The sequence below is a fragment of the Mesoplodon bidens genome (genome assembly GCF_964165515.1).
Source record: "Mesoplodon bidens genome assembly, chromosome: 18".
Classification (NCBI taxonomy): Eukaryota; Metazoa; Chordata; class Mammalia; order Artiodactyla; family Ziphiidae; genus Mesoplodon; species Mesoplodon bidens.
In genome coordinates this window covers 2,770,424-2,786,759 of record NC_138175.1, presented here as the reverse complement: position 1 = coordinate 2,786,759, position 16,336 = coordinate 2,770,424, and the positions used below count along the sequence as shown (strand labels likewise).

General features: G+C 47.3%; 1 protein-coding gene across 6 annotated transcripts in view; it reads right to left on the bottom strand.

Moving 5' to 3' along the window:
* Positions 1 to 16,336, bottom strand: part of FBXO31 (F-box protein 31) — a 43,235-nt gene that overhangs the window by 26,487 nt on the left and 412 nt on the right. For 3 of the 6 annotated variants that reach the window (XM_081216122.1, XM_081216123.1, XM_081216124.1), the window contains exon 2: positions 1,402 to 1,473. In XM_081216122.1, coding sequence (XP_081072248.1) covers positions 1,402 to 1,473 — 72 coding nt within the window. Of the gene's footprint in view, positions 1 to 1,401; positions 1,474 to 15,847; positions 16,136 to 16,177; positions 16,226 to 16,336 lie in introns of those variants that run through there. The other 3 variants (XM_081216125.1, XM_081216126.1, XM_081216127.1) reach the window with 2 other exon arrangements.

Sequence of the window (16,336 nt, the reverse complement as noted above, 5' to 3'; positions counted from 1 at the left end):
AAGGCACAGCCGAGCGCCAACACCGAAAACCACATGTGCCCAGGGCGGCCGGGGAAGGCCCACGAAGAACTGAGAGCCTCCAACAGGAGATCTCCCCACTCGTGAGCAAATTCTAACCCAGGAACACTGGCCAATCCAACATCCCAAATGGCCACGGGATCGAGGTGGAGAGAAGTCTGATGGGATGAAGAAATCAGCCCAGATTCAGGGACCAACTGCGCCCCCCCGGGCTGTCTCCCCACAGAGGTGATGCTCCGCAGAAGTCCACACTCTACCTGTGCGGGAGATGCGGGACACAGGAGGAGAGGCGTCTCCCAGGGGGGCTCTGAGAGCAGCAAATCCACTGAAAAGAGGGAACACAGCAAGCGACACCAACGAGCAAGCCCCTGACACTGGAAGGAAGCCTCCAGCACGCTGGCTCCCACCCAGCAGCCTGGCCCCCCGGGAAGTCCCTCCATCCTGAATCACAGGTTTTTCCGAGCAGGAGCCCGGTCCCCAGCCTCTGGGTGTTTAAGTAAGAAGCACCATCTGGTCTAAGTGTTCAGTGCAGAGCTGGTGCAGAGTTCAAAAGAATGTGTAAGCCAAAATCCACCAAGATGGTGTCAAGATGAACACTTAAGGTCCCTTTCAGCGAGGTCAGCAGGTCAACCTCAGGCCAGAGAGCAGTGGGCCGTCATGATCCTTCTTTCCCCGTCCTTTACTACCCAGCCCCGAGTGTTAACAACACACGCCACACGCCGCTGGGCAGGGACAGGCGGGCTGCTCCCCGCGGGATGGTGTGCCCACTGCCCCTGGGTGATGTCAGTGCCAACGGGCACCCTCACAGCCTCACGCAAAGGGCCCTGAGGAAGGGCCGGCAGAGAGGTGCTTGGGGCCGGGGGCTCTAGCATCACGGACTCTGGAAAGCAAAGGGGCGGGGACAAGAAATGGGGGCGCTGGGAGACTCAACGTGCCTGCAGGAAACAAGCCAAGGAAGGGCCGGGGCTGGTGCGGTCAGGGTCGCGGGGAGGAGCCCTGGCAGCTGTCACAGCTGCATGTCACAGTCGCTCCTGGTGTCCACGTCTCCAACCAGGCTGCGGGCCTGGGATCTAGAGAGACTGGCACCTCCAAGCACACCAGAGTTGTTTCCAGGGCAGCCACGTTTCCCAGAGGAAAGACACCTCCATCCACCTGCGCTGCAAAATCAGGGTCATGATTCACTCAGAAAGGGAGAAGAGAGCCCCCGACCTTTTCAGTGCTGTTACTACCAGCACTGTCTCTACAATGTCAAAACTGAATTTAAAGGGCATCTGAGAACAGACCTGTGGGCTGAGGGCCATGGACTTTTATTTTCCATGGCTGATGTCACTGAGCACCTGCTTCTGGAACAAGTTAAAAGAAGATGGTGACAGATTAACTTACGCTTCGCGTAGACGTCTCGACAAGACACGCCCGTGATCTCCAGCTTCCGCAAGTTTTCACAAACGCCGTACTCTGAAACAAGAAACGTTTGCTGGAAATTACAGTCCAAAAGTCATAAAGCAACAGAAATATTAATAGACAGACATGCGGGTGGGTGTGGAGCAGGCATGCCTCAGCCTTGGCCTTGTCTTCTCAGCCTGACCCTTCTTTCACTGTGGAGATTTCATGGGCCTTCTCCACATTCAGTCAACACCCTCACTCACCAAGGAAGCCACGATTCTATTTTTAGGCAACTCCACTCTGAATGAACTAGCAACCTGCCATGTCTATTCTGATAAGCTCTAGAAACCTAATCGCTCAAACCCACAACCAAACATCCTGGTTTATGACCACGGTGTGGCAGAAACTGAGACTGGAGACAATGCGAGTTCCCCTGGAAATGAGACCATCACTGGTGTCAGGGTTCCACAAAGGCCCCCCAACCCCCTCCTGATTCTGTTAAACGGAGACACAGCTGGCGCTGCCCAGGACGGCCTTGAAGCACATCCCTGACGCCCACCTCCACGGCCAGTACTCTGCCCCCACCTCTGGGAGAGAAACCCAGGCGCGGAGAGGTTGGTGACGCAGCAGTCCTTCCAGAAGGGGGACTGCAGTCTGGCCAGCAAAAGGCTGCCCACCTCGTCACATCACAGACCCCACCCCGGCCCCAAGGCCTGGTCTTTTCAGTGGAATGGATGATGACACTAACCCAACGCTTCTGAGAGGATTTTGACCATATCCAAGCCAAGCTCAAGATGCAGACGGTGGAGAAACTAGCTGGGCCAAGGCAGTTAGCACCTGGCAAACCTCCCTGAGATGGGCCTGCCCGACGGGGCGCTTTCCCTGCTTCCACGGCTGATGAGCAGACCATGGCCTTGCTCATCACCAGACAAAAACACACGTTTTATCCTCCTGCCAGGAAGAATGTGGGCTCCACTCTGGAGTGTTATGCAAGTTACAAGAACTTGTGAGGAACTAGATAACAAAATGTGCTTGTTTGTGACCTTGGACGGGGTGACACCTGCATGTCACATGAGTCACCAGCACCTGAGAGGCCCTGGTTTGTCAAAATCCTTGCAGACCATGCCAGGGACCAGCTGGAAGGGCCACTCCCGCCCCCTGGTTGGCGACCAAGCTGGAGCTGGTCTACCCGTGCTCTTGAGAAGAGCTCCGCTCCACCATGAGCTGTCTTCATGACTCCCCGTCTGCCCTGGGATGTCCACCACGGCCAGGCGGCCCTCCTGACGACCACAGCGGCTGTCACCACGTCGTGTGCTCTCCATAAACAGCGTCCTTCCCTCGCACCAACTGGGCGCTCCAAAACCGTCACCACACAAGACTGGTGCCTCGGTTTGTTTCCTACATGGTGCTACAGGACAGCTCCTCTCCCGGTTCCAGCAGCGACCAGCGCACAGGATAGACGGGATGCGCCTCTTGCCGCCTCGCTGACCAGACGGTTTGGGAGCCGGGGTAGAGGTGGGGCGGGGGGTAGTCTTCTCTGAACTGCGCACTTTTGTGATACATGTGGACACTCTGCCGGTGAGACGCAGGGCACAGACCCAAGGCACATCCGAGTGTGCGCCGGCGGCCTGCAGCACACTGAAGCAGCAGTGCTGCCCCACAGCACCTGCCAACCCAGTGGGTGATTCTCGCATCTGAGCCCAGGTCATCCTCCGACCTGCTAGAGACGATGCACCACCTCCCCGCACCCGCTCAGACTTCCAAGCGATTCTAAGGTTTTTAGCCAGGATGACCAAATTGTCAAGAATCTCTGCACATCGTGTCAAGAAAAGGTGCTGGTAATATCACACAACAGATGAACCTGCACGAGCAGACAAACCACCCACAGAAACGCCACTAACAATCAGAAGAAAAGCAAAAGTATGATGCAGTGCTAATAAATACAGCAACGCTTAGTGGGTTTTTCTTAATGTTCCCAAAAGATAATCAATTCACCAAAGTGGAACAACGTCATTCTGACCCAACTGCTCCTTCAAGAAATGTTCAGTATTTTTCACATGATGGAAAAATCTTTTTTTTTTAAACAGTGGCTCAGAACAATTCCACATCCTCTGACTGTTCCATAAACCTTCCCATAAGTCATCAGGGAAAGTGCCCTTAAAATAGCATTAAGGCCCGTGTACATGCAGCACCAGGGATCCTTCCCCCTAGAAAACCTCACCCAAGACCAGCGTCAACGCCGCCCTGCCCAAGATGGTTAAAGTTAGCTCAGCAAACCGTGCTGCCCACAGCTGCTTGCTAAGTGCCAAATTTGGGTTGCAGGCTGCCGATTCAAATACTTTCCTTGGTAATCTATGACATAAAGCAGCTTGTGAAAGTCTGTTTTGAAAGTGTCTACTCCAAAAATGGCAGCAAGTAAAAAACAGTTGGGAAGGGGGAGAGAAGTGGGTCAGCTGGACTTGAGGAAACTTAAATTAACCATGGCATTACCATATGATACAGCTATATCCTATTTCTGGGTACACACCCAAAAGAGATGAAAGCAGAGACTCCGAGATGTTTGCACACCCATGTTTAGAGCAGCACTATTCACAACAGCCAAGAAGGGGAAGTCACCCAAGCGCCCATCGATGGATGATGGGTAAGCAAAACAGGGTCCATCCACACGATGGAATATTATTCAGCCTTAAACAGGAAGGAGAGTCTGACACCTGCTAGAGCCTGGCCGAACTTGAGGGCGTTGTGCTGAGTGAGATAAGCAGTCACAAAAGGACAATATCGTATGATTCCACTTATATGAGGTCCCTATAGAATAGTCACATTTCACAGAGACAGGAAGTAGAATGGTGAGTGCAGGGGCTGAGGAAGGGAAAACAGGGAGTCAGTGTTTAATGGGGACTCAGTGTCAGCTGGATAAGATGGAAAGGTTCTGGAGATGACGGTGGTGACGGCTGCACAACAATGTGAACATACTTAATGACACTAAACTGTAGCTTAAAAATGGTTAAAGTGGGCTTCCCTGGTGGCGCAGTGGTTGGGAGTCCGCCTGCCGATGCAGGGGACACGGGTTCGTGCCCCGGTCTGGGAGGATCCCACATGCCGCAGAGCGGCTGGGCCCGTGAGCCATGGCCGCTGAGCCTGCGTGTCCGGAGCCTGTGCTCCACAACGGGAGAGGCCACAACAGTGACAGGCCCGCGTACCACAAAAAGGAAAAAAAAAAAAAAAAAAAAGGTTAAAGTGGTAAATTTTATTTTGTGTATATGTTACCACAATAAAAAATTAAGTTGCCACTTCAAATACTCCAATCAGAAAATTTCCAGAAAGCTATTGAACAAATGTTTTGCCAACACGGAAAAACAGCCCAGGAATCTGGGCCAAGTCGACACTGAAGCTCCATCCTCTGGTGACCTGACTGCCAGGGCACACTTCCTGTCCAGTGAGGTCACTACTGTGTGACGGTCATTACCGAAAACCCCTGCCCCCAGAGCATGTGTCTGAATGTGCAGGAAGTCTATCCAGTCTCTGCGGGTGGGAATGGGTGAGAAGAGTTTTCTCTCTCCCTCTTTCCCACTCTCTTGCCCCTACAGGAGAACCTAAGGAACACACGCTGCTTCCTGAGGCTCCTTCCCTCGAAGAGAAGATTAACGGAGATGAACGGAGGCAGTACCTGTGCCAGCCGTGGCTGAGATGTGCACACTCTCTGCATCGGAATGGAAGATGACGAAGTTAACATCATAATTCTATGCACTGCACCAGCCTTGGTACCTGCAATTAGAGGGAACTTAGCCCCATGCTCCCCATAAATGCCACTTATGAGGGTCCCTGCCACGTTGGAAGGGCACAGCACTAAGACAGTCTCTGAAGCAAGTTGGTGGGCACACAAGATAAGGCTGGAAAGGGGGTGGTCTCCTGGTCCTGCCAGAGCCAGAGTCCACAGGAAACGCAGAAGCACTGAAGAGTCTCAGGTAGAAAAGCAGCCTGGACTGGGTAACCTGTGGGTGGAGCCAGCAGAGACACACCTAGAGACGCAGGTTGGGGGGTCCCATGAGGAGGCCACTGCACCACCAGGTAAGGCAGAGGTGGCAGGAAAGGATGGGGGAACCCAGCTGGAACCCAGCTGTGGCCCCCGGCAGGCAGGAGAGAGTGGGAGAAGGAAGAGTGGAGGAGTGCTGCGGGCTTGTTTCCCACCTGCTGTAAACTCACACAGTTTTCCAAATCAAACCAAAAGGCAGTATTGATTGCAAATTTAGCGCATTTTTGTTTGCACTAAATTAGGAGATAATTATATCCCTTAATAAAATATGGTTAAAACTTTACTTCCGAGGGAGTTCCCTGGTGGTCCAGTGGTAAAGAATACGCCTTCCAACGCAGGGGACTCGGGTTTGATCCCTGGTGGGGGAACTAAGATCCCACATGCCACGGGACAACTAAGCCCGCGCGCCACAACAACTGAGCTCGTGCACCTCGATGAGAGAGCCCGCAGGCCGCAAACTAGAGAGCCCACGCGCCCTGGAGCCTGCGCACCACAACTAGAGAGAGAAAACCCGCACGCCACAACTAGAGAGAAGCCCTCAAGGAAGAGCCCGCACCAAAATGAAAGGTCCCCGCAACTAAGACCCAACGCAGCCAAAAAAATAAATAAGGAAAATAAATAAATAAAACCTTTACTTCTGAAGCTGAAAAAGGAGGCAGACGCAGGGGTGGGAGCTGGTGGGGAGGGGGCTCCGCCAGGCTCAGGGGTGTCAGGCAACTGGCCCCCAGGCTTCCTGACACAGCTGCTCCGAGGACACCCCTGCGACAGCAGGGTGCCGCTTCCAAACCCCTGTGTGTCCCCCAGCTCGCTGCTCTCCTTAGCTATTGCTATAACTGCATGAAATGCCTGTTTGTTTGTTTTTTAATAATGTAGCAGATCTGGAAAAACACTGTGCAGCGAGCTCATTTTAGGATGGGAAGAATGTAAAAACCAAAACCTGGATACAGCCCATAGGCATCTCCTATTCAACACCTAGAATATTCGGGATGCTAACCAATAGTTCCCAAGGACAGCTGACAGCGCCTACATACTCAGTGCGACTTCTTCCCAACCAGCTCCACCCCTGCAAAGATGAACAGTCTTTGGTGCCAAGAGCAGCCTCGAGAAGTCTCACCCTGCCAGCCAGAGGACGCTGACCCTGTCCAGCTCCACGACAGGTATCCCTGGCCAAGGGAGCCCCACTCCAGCTGAGGCCCACCTGTCATGCCCGGACACATCTTCCTGGTGCACGCACACCTGCTCGGTCTCGCCACCCACTCGTGAGACCAGGCAAGCAGAGTCTGACCCTGCCATCACCTCACCCCGGACCCCTTCTCAGATTTCAGATACTTCCCGACTCCCCACTAAAACTCCTCATACAGGCTTGGCTACTCTGGGTTTCCTCCCGGGTCCATCACCACTGGGCGGACAGTGAGGGTGTCACTGGCAAAGGACGCTGACTCATGAGTTAGAACCCAGGCCGCCTCCTGACCGGGCCTGGGTTTCTCACAGGACACCTGTTCCTCCAAAGTCCCAAAGACGCCCTTGTATTTGCACACTCTTTCCAGCCAGAAAGACAAACCAAGATCCTCAAATGCATTATGTAATCACTTTGTAAACACAGCGAAACAGTGAAAACGGCCCATCAGTTCTTCCTGGCAAGGCAACCATATCTGCCCAATTAAGCATGGCCAAGGGGAAATCTTCACTCGGTGCTTTCTGGGGGCCAAGTCCACTGTCCAGCTCGCTTTCGTAAGGTCAGCAATGTCCCTCAAGAGGCACCGCTTTCTTTTACCCTTTCCTACTTCGCTAACTGGACGGATTAGGTTTCTCTGTGAAGCAGCACATGAGATTCGACTTCCAAAAATACAGAGACTGCAGTCCCAACAATAGCAAAGCAGAAGAAAAGGATAAATGTTCCCCTACAATTCTGAGATCCTGCTGTATGTTCAGGAGGTGGCCTGCTTTCCTCTTCTCATGGTTGAGGCAGGTACACTTCTACAACCTCAACATCGCCCACCCCAGCCCCAAAACAGGAAGGCTCAACAAGCATCTGCTTAACAAGAATCATAAAATATGCCCAAAGCCGACTTCAAAGCCAACAACTTGCCCATTTCACCTCTTCCCAAGATGACCCTTCCAATTTCAGCCATGTTTAACAAAAGCCATATTTCTCACATTTCACATCAGCATATCAAACAGAATAGAAAGCGTTTTCTTCTGCATGCAAATACAAAATTACATATTGGTTTTTAACTTCCCATTTCTGTCATAAAGCTCACACATTATGGGAAAAGGGTATTTCTAATTATGATGGAATTTAAGCCCACTTTAGACTTACAACTGATCAAAATATTATACAAATATTATTCCAGGTGTCATTAAAACACTTACCATCAAGGGGAGAAATGGACAAATTGTATATTATAAATTCAAAACCTCACTCTGTGTCTCAATATTTAAGAGTTTGGTGTAGAAGGTGGGAGCACTTCCTTTGCATTTCCTTTGCTTTTAAATGTTTCTTTTGTTATTATTTGAATGTTCTGATTTAGAACCATGGTCTGAATTTTCTAAACAACTTAGCCTCAGGTAGACCAGCCAGCATTTCAAAATTCACCAACTAAACAGTGAAGGGTTAACCAAAAAAAGCCTCCGCTGGGTCAAAGGCAAAGAACTGACTCGGCTTCTACGCTATGCTCTGAGAAATGATGGCATATTTATAGTCCCACATGCCAGTAACTGCAGGAGGCCTGAAGCCAAAGGAGGGATGCATCAAAACATTGCTCAACAGATGTATATGTATGACTGATTCACTTTGTTATAAAGCAGAAACTAATTAAAAAAAAAAAAAAAAACATTGCTCGGCTCCTGACCCCGTGCCCACACTGCAGGCTGGGGTTGCTCTGGTTTGGTTTCCTGTAAGAGGGGAAATAGCGCCTATTTGGTGTATCTGCCCCCAAAACAGGAGCACAGATTGGGCTTTCTTTTTTCAACTTTCTTTCACCCGCCCACAGAAATACCACCTGAAAATAGTTAAAAATAGCTCCAACAGGCAGGGGGCTCAAAAGACCAAATTCTATAAAAACAACTGATTTATTATTGTTGACTTATTATTGCTAGGACACTGAAAATTGTGAGATTCTCACCAAGCGCTATAAAGCTTCTCACTTTAAGTTTGTAGTGTCCATACGCCCCCCGCCCCCCCCGCCCCGAGTCATCCTCTCATTTTACGAAGAGCCACCGACATGCTCGCCCTGCCCGTGCTCTGGAAGTCCGTCACGGCCCAAAACGCTCTGAAGCAATAAAATACAGGTTCGTGGCACCCTCCTCCCTGTGCCCCTTTCTGTGGCTTGTCTTCTCCTCTGGGAAACCCAATTATCAAAATACAGAAAGCAAACGTGTAAACACTGAGTAGTAAACGGGCAGACTCACTAACGTCTCACTCACCTTCCCAAGACACTGACAAATGGAAGCACCATCGTGCCGTGTCAGGGCCGGACCTGGAGCTTCTGGGCCAGGAAACCTGCTGGGCTAGGACCACCCACCTCCTGCTCACCAAGGCTGGGAGCACTTTGGTTTTTGCCTCTGTGGACATGACTTTGGCCTTAACACCCACCATAACCAAATGTCTAGTTCAGGATGGAAGAAGTTTGGGGCTCAGGGAAATAAGATCAGACTTGTCTCGCACATGACTATTCTTATACATATTCCAGACTAACCCTATGAGATGCCTATGAATTACGCACGGAACTGCCAACCATCCAATGTTGGACCCAGATGAGCTGGAAATGAAAGCTACCAGAATGAACTAGTGAAACTGAAGACCTTCATAACCTCGGGAGGACAATGATTACTTAAACCCAAAGTTAAAAGTTCGTAACTTTGATTAACGCTGTAACTTTTACAGAAGTCACTTTGACTAACGCGGTAACTTTTGCAAAAGTCACTGTAAACGAAGTTAAAAAGCAAAGGAATACTGACTACGAGAAAATGTTTTGCGTATATTAAACAGAAATTGACCCAGATTAAATAAATAAAACCTGCAAATCAATAAGAAAAAAATAATGATAGAGAAAAAGGGCAAAGTTTAAGGATACGCGAATAAGAGAAATCCAAATTGCCTATAATTTTATTTCTTAAATGTGCATCTTCACGAGTTATCAGCCATCTGCAAATTAAAATGAGATGCTGTTTCTCACCCAGATTGACACAGATTTTTAGAAATGAATCATTCAAACTAGAAAGAATTTAGAGGACGCTGGATTAAATGAGATAACTTAAAGGACCCAGACCACAAAGACAGCTACTTTGTGAATAAACACAGAGCATTCCTGTCACTTTCAGTGACTTGCCTGTGCACACCCTCGTGACAGGTGTGCAAAGAAGAAAATACAACTATGTTATATTTGGAGTGAAGAATCACTCCAAAAAAATAACTGGTCAGTATCTAGTAAAACTGCAAATCTCACAGCCCACTACACCGGCAACACCACTTCTGGATATATTCCTTAGAGAAATTTACAAATTTATCTGTGTCTGAAGACACGTAAGAGCTTCTTTGCTGTAACACTGTGTACACTGTATGAAAAAAATAAAAATGAGCAAAGGAACACGTGTGGCCTCTTCAAATTATGAACCACCACATAGTGTTCAAGAAGACTGAACCAGACTTAAATGTATTAACATGGACAGAATTTAAAAACACAAGTTGACAGGGGCAAAAGGCAGATGCACAATACTTATGGTATGATATATTTCTTAAAATTAAAGTACCATAAAACAATGTTATACATTGGGGATGTTACAGGAATATGTATATACAAGTAAACTCAACCCACAATAGTGGTTGCTTCTTGGGAGTGGGAAGGTCAGGGGTGATCAGGAGGGACTTAAATGCTGGCTGAGAGGTTTTCTTTTAAAAAAGGTAGAGGGCTTCCCTGGTGGCGCAGTGGTTGAGAGTCTGCCTGCCGATGCAGGGGACACGGGTTCGTGCCCCAGTTCGGGAAGATCCCACATGCCGCGGAGCAGCTGGGCCTGTGAGCCATGGCCACTGAGCCTGCACGTCCGGAGCCTGTGCTCTGCAACGGGAGAGGCCACAGCAGTGAGAGGCCCACGTACCGCAAAGGAAAAAATAATTTTAAAAAAATTTAAAAAATTAAAAAGGTAGAGATTTCAAAAGCAAATATGACAGAAGACTTAACTGTTATTTACTGGGGATGACTAGGAATATGCCTGTTTTACCATGTTTGTTTTTCATTTTTTTAATTTCTCAAAGTGAAAATTCTCCTAGCTGCTAAGCCACCTTGGTGAAGGAGAGACCTTGATCCTACCATCACGGTGTCTGCTGTCCCAGGAAAGCTGAACTGAGAAGCACAGAAGCAGGAAAAGAAGGACTGAAGAGTCCTTCTCTGTCTGCCCCCCAAAGTCTTTCTACATCTTCATGAGGACTTTTTATGCTTCCACTAGCAATGCTGAGAACTTGCCTGAGCTGTACCTCCAGTTAATTTTACTATGTGGCATACCTTCGACTTTTCTGATTATACAGAAGTCTTCTGTTACTCTCTCTTGCTACATACCTTACAGTTTCCCCAGAGACAACACCCGGAGACCACCACACAGGTTTGGCTGACTGATGGAGAAACTCCACAAAGCACAAAGGAACATCTGTGATGAACCTGGGTCTCACAGGTGTACAAAATGCAAAACAAAGCAAATGAAAAGGTGGAACTATCTTTGCCTCTGTTTTAAAATGTCAAAAGAAACTCACTTGCCAAATAGATGACAAAAGGTTAATACTGCTAATATTCAAAGAAAAGAGAATGAAAAGAAATGAAGACAGCCTAAGACACCTCTGGGACAACATTAAACGCACCAACATTCGCATTATTCAGTCCCAAAAGGAGTACAGACAGAGAAAGGACCCGAGAAAATATGTGAAGAGATTATAGTCGAAAACTTCCCTAACATGGGAAAGGAAATAGCCACCCAAGTCCAGGAAGCACAGAGAGTTCCAGGCAGGATAAATCCAAGGAGAAACACACCAAGACACATAGTAATCAAATGGACAAAAATTAAAGACAAAGAAAAATTATTAAAAGCAACAAGGGAAAAACGACAAATAACACACAAGGGAACTCCCATAAGGTGAACAGCTGATTTCTTAGCAGAAACTCTACAAGCCAGAAGGGAGTGGCACGATATATTAAAAGTGATAAAACGGAAGAAACTACAACCAAGATTACTCTACCCGGCAAGCTTTACAGACAAGCAAAAGCTAAGAGAATTCAGCACCACCAAACCAGCTCTACAACAAATGCTAAAGGAACTTCTCTAAGTGGGAAACAAGAGAAGAAAAGGGACTTCCCTGGTGGCGCAGTGGTTAAGAATCCACCTGCCAATGCAGGGGACACGGGTTCGAGCCCTGGTCCGGGAAGATCCCACATGCCATGGAGTAACTACGCCCATGCGCCACAACTACTGAGCCTGTGCTCTAGAGCCCGTGAGCCACAACAACTGAGCCCACATGCTACAACTACTGAAGCCCACGAGCCTAGAGCCCATGCTCTGCAACAACAGAAGCCACCACATTGAGAAGCCCACACACCACAATTAGAGAAAGCCCGCGCACAGCAACAAAGACCCAATGCAGCCAAAAATAAATAAATAAATAATTTTTTAATATAAAAAAAAGAGAGAGAAGAAAAGGACCTACAAAAACAAACCCAAAACAATTAAGAAAATGGTAATAGTAACATACATATCGATAATTACCTTAAATGTGAATGGATTAAATGCTCCAACCAGAAGACACAGGCTCACTGAATGGATACAAAAACAAGACCCATATATATGCTGTCTACAAGAGACCCACTTCAGACCTAGGGACACATACAGACTGTAAGTGAGGGGATGGAAAAAGATATTCCAAGCAAATGGAAATCAAAAGAAAACTAGAGTAGCAATACTCATATAAAATAAAATAGACTTTAAAATAAAGAATGTTTACAGCAAAAAAAAAAAAAAAAAAAAAGAAAACTCTGGGCTTCCCTGGTGGCGCAGTGGTTGAGAGTCCGCCTGCCGATGCAGGGGACACGGGTTCGTGCCCCTATCCCGGAAGATCCCACATGCCGCGCAGCAGCTGGGCCCGCGAGCCATGGCCGCGGAGCCTGTGTGTCCGGAGCCTGTGCTCCGCAACGGGAGAGGCCACAGCAGTGAGAGGCCCGCGTACAGCAAAAAAAAAAAAAAAAAAAAAAAGAATGTTACAAGAGACAAGGAAGGACAGTACATAATGATCAAGGGATCAATCCGAGAAGAAGATATAACAATTATAAATATATATGCACCCAACAAAGGAGCAGCTCAATACATAAGGCAAATGCTAACAGCTACAAAGAGGAAATCGACAGTAATACAATAATAGCAGGGGACTTTAACACCTCACTTACACCAACGGACAGATCATCCAGACAGAAAATTAATTAGGAAGCACAAGCTTTAAATGACACAATAGGCCAGATAGATTTAATTGATATTTATAGCACATTCCATCTGAAAACAGCAGATTACACTTTCTTCTCAAGTGCACATGGAACATTCTCCAGGATAGATCACATCTTGGGTCACAAATCAAGCCTCAGTGAATTTAAGGAAATTTAAATCATATCGAGCATCTTTTCTGACCACAATGCTATGAGATTAGAAATAAATTACAGGGAAAAAATGTAAAAAACACAAACACATGGAGGCTAAACAATATGCTACTAAATAACCAAGAGATCACTGAAGAAATCAAAGAGGAAATCAAAAAATACCTCGAGACAAATGACAATGAAAACATGATGATCCAAAACCTATGGGATACAGCAAAAGCAGTTCTAAGAGGGAAGTTTATAGCAATACAATCTTACCTCAAGAAACAAGAAAAATCTCAAATAAACAATCTAACCTCACACCTAAAGGAACTAGAGAAAGAAGAACAAACAAAACCCAAAGTTAGTAGAAGGAAAGAAATCATAAAGATCAGAGCAGAAATAAATGAAATAGAAACAAAGAAAGCAATAGCAAAGGTCAATAAAACTAAAAGCTGGTTCTTTAAAAAGATAAATAAAATTGATAAATCTTTAGTCAGACTCATCAAGAAAAAGAGGAAGAGGACTCAAATCAATAAAATTAGAAATGAAAAAGGAGAAGTTACAACGGACACCGCAGAAATACAAAGCATCATAAGAGACTACTACAGGCAACTCTATGCCAATAAAATGGACAACCTGGGAGAAACAGACAAATTCTTAGAAAGGTATAACCTTCCAAGACTGAACCAGGAAGAAATAGAAAATATGAACAGACCAATCACAAGTAATGAAATTGAAACTGTGATTAAAAATTTTCCAACAAACAAAAGTCCAGGACCAGATGGCTTCACGGGTGAATTCTATCAAATATTTAGAGAAGAGCTAACACCCATCCTTCTCAAACTCTTCCAAAAAACTGCAGAGGAAGGAACACTCCCAAACTCATTCTACGAGGCCACCTGATGCCAAAACCAGACAAAGATACTACAAAAAAGAAAATTACAGACCAATATCACTGATGAGTACAGATGCAAAAATCCTCAACAAAATACTAGCAAACAGAATCCAACAACACATTAAAAGGATCATACACCATGATCAAGTGGGATTTATCCCAGAGATGCAAGAATTCTTCAATATACGCAAATCAATCAATGTGATACACCATATTAACAAATTGAAAAATGAAAACCATATGATCGGGCTTCCCAGGTGGCGCAGTAGTTAAGACTCCGCCTGCCAAGGCAGAGGACATAGGCTCGAGCCCTGGTCTGGGATGATCCAACATTCTGTGGAGCAACTAAGCCCATGCGCCACAACTATTGAGCCTGCACTCTAGAGCCCGCAAGCTACAACTACTGATCCCGCGCGTGCCGTAGAGCCCGTGCTCCGCAACAAGAGAAGCCACCGCAATGAGAAGCCCACGCACTGCAACAAAGAGTAGCCCCCGCTCACCGCAACTAGAGAAAGCCCACACACAGCAACAAAGACCCAAAGCAGCCCAAAATAAATAAACAAAATAAATTAATTAACAAACAAACAAAAAACCCGTATGATCATCTCAATAGATGCAGCAAAATCTTTTGACAAAATTCAACACCCATTTATGATAAAAACTCTCCAGTAAGTGGGGATAGAGGGAACCTACCTCAACAGAAAAAATAATAATAATAAAAAACATACTGCTAATATTCAACAAGCTCTTACTAATTTGTAAGACAAAATAAACTCCCTAAGGGGCTTCCCTGGTGGCGCAGTGGTTGAGAGTCCGCCTGCCGATGCAGGGGACACAGGTTCGTGCCCCGGTCTGGGAAAATCCCACATGCCGCGGAGCGGCTGGGCCTGTGAGCCGTGGCCGCTGAGCCTGTGCGTCCAGAGCCTGTGCTCCGCAACGGGAGAGGCCACAACAGTGAGAGGCCCGCGTACCACAAAAAATAAATAAATAAATAAATAAATAAATAAATAAATAAATAAATAAATAAATAAATAAATAAATAGATAAATAGATAAACAAACAAACAAACTCCCTAAGAAATAAAGAGACCAAAAAAACCAAAACAAAACACAAAAAAAGAGGTGAAATTAAAATGGCCAAGAAGCATCATAACCATTTAGGAGGTGAGGGCTTCACCTGCATCATCCCATTTAACCCTGAAAGTCACCCTATGTGAGCAGCACTTGCCAATAACACTTGGGAAGGTGAAGCAACATCTCCAGGATCTCAGAACAGATAAAAAGATTACAAACCAGTCTTGACCACTGAGCATTATGGCAGAAAGAAGATGACTGACTGACTCCCTGCTGGGAAGGATTTCAGGAAAGCGGTCTTCTCATGCAGTCTTCCTGGGGGTGCAAATACCAACAACTGGGCAATGAGTATCTAAGGTGTTATCAGCGTGCACACCCTACTGCCCACAACCCCACTTTGGGAAGTACACTCCAAGAAGATAATCTCAGAAGTTCTGAAAGGTACATGTAAGTCCCATGAACTCATATAAAATGCACAAAGGCACTCTTGATAGCACTGTTTACAACAAGAAAAAACTGCAAACTTAAAAGTCTATCAGTAAGGGACTAGTCTGTGGCATACATAGACAGTGGAACACTATGAAGCTTTTTTATACTAAATTTTTCCAAAATTTTAAGAGTGGCTTATCTTTGATTGCAGGGGTCCCGGAAGATATTTTACTTTCTTCCCTTTGTTGTCCTTCACTGTTTGACTTTTTTTTCTTACCTATTGTTTTTACCAAAACATGAGAGCTTACTGAACATCAGAGATCTATCAACGTTTAAATGAACAGAGAGACTTGAACTGTGGATTAGATAAAGCTTTCTTCCTGGGATTTGTTACAAAACTACTCACTATTCCTCACTTCGGCCACCACCATCCCTGACGGGGGCATCAGTCCCCTGCAGCACTGCCCGGCTCCACCTACCGCTCCACAGACCAGGTCCTCGCCCTCAGGGGACACTCCAAACCCTCGGGCTCCCCTAACTATTCAAGTTCACCCTCATCGTTCCCATCAGCTCCGCCCCCAAGGACTGAGGACCAGGGACAGACGTCAGCTTGCTCCCCGGCCTAAACCCAGCCCCAGCTCGCGTCACTGCCCTCGGCGTCCTGGCCCCCGCAGCTGCGGGACCCCTCAGCCCCCTCTGATCACCCCATGCAGGCAGAGCCCGGTCCGCCGCCCACCCGGAACTCCACCGCGCCCGGAACCCGCGGTCCCGGGTCTGTGGCAGGGCCCTCCGGGGTCACAGCACGCCCCGGCGGCCGGGACCCTCCTTCTGGAGCACCGTTCCGAAGCAGGTGCCCTTCTAGAGCCCGTGGTGACCCCGCCCAGAGCTTCCCCCA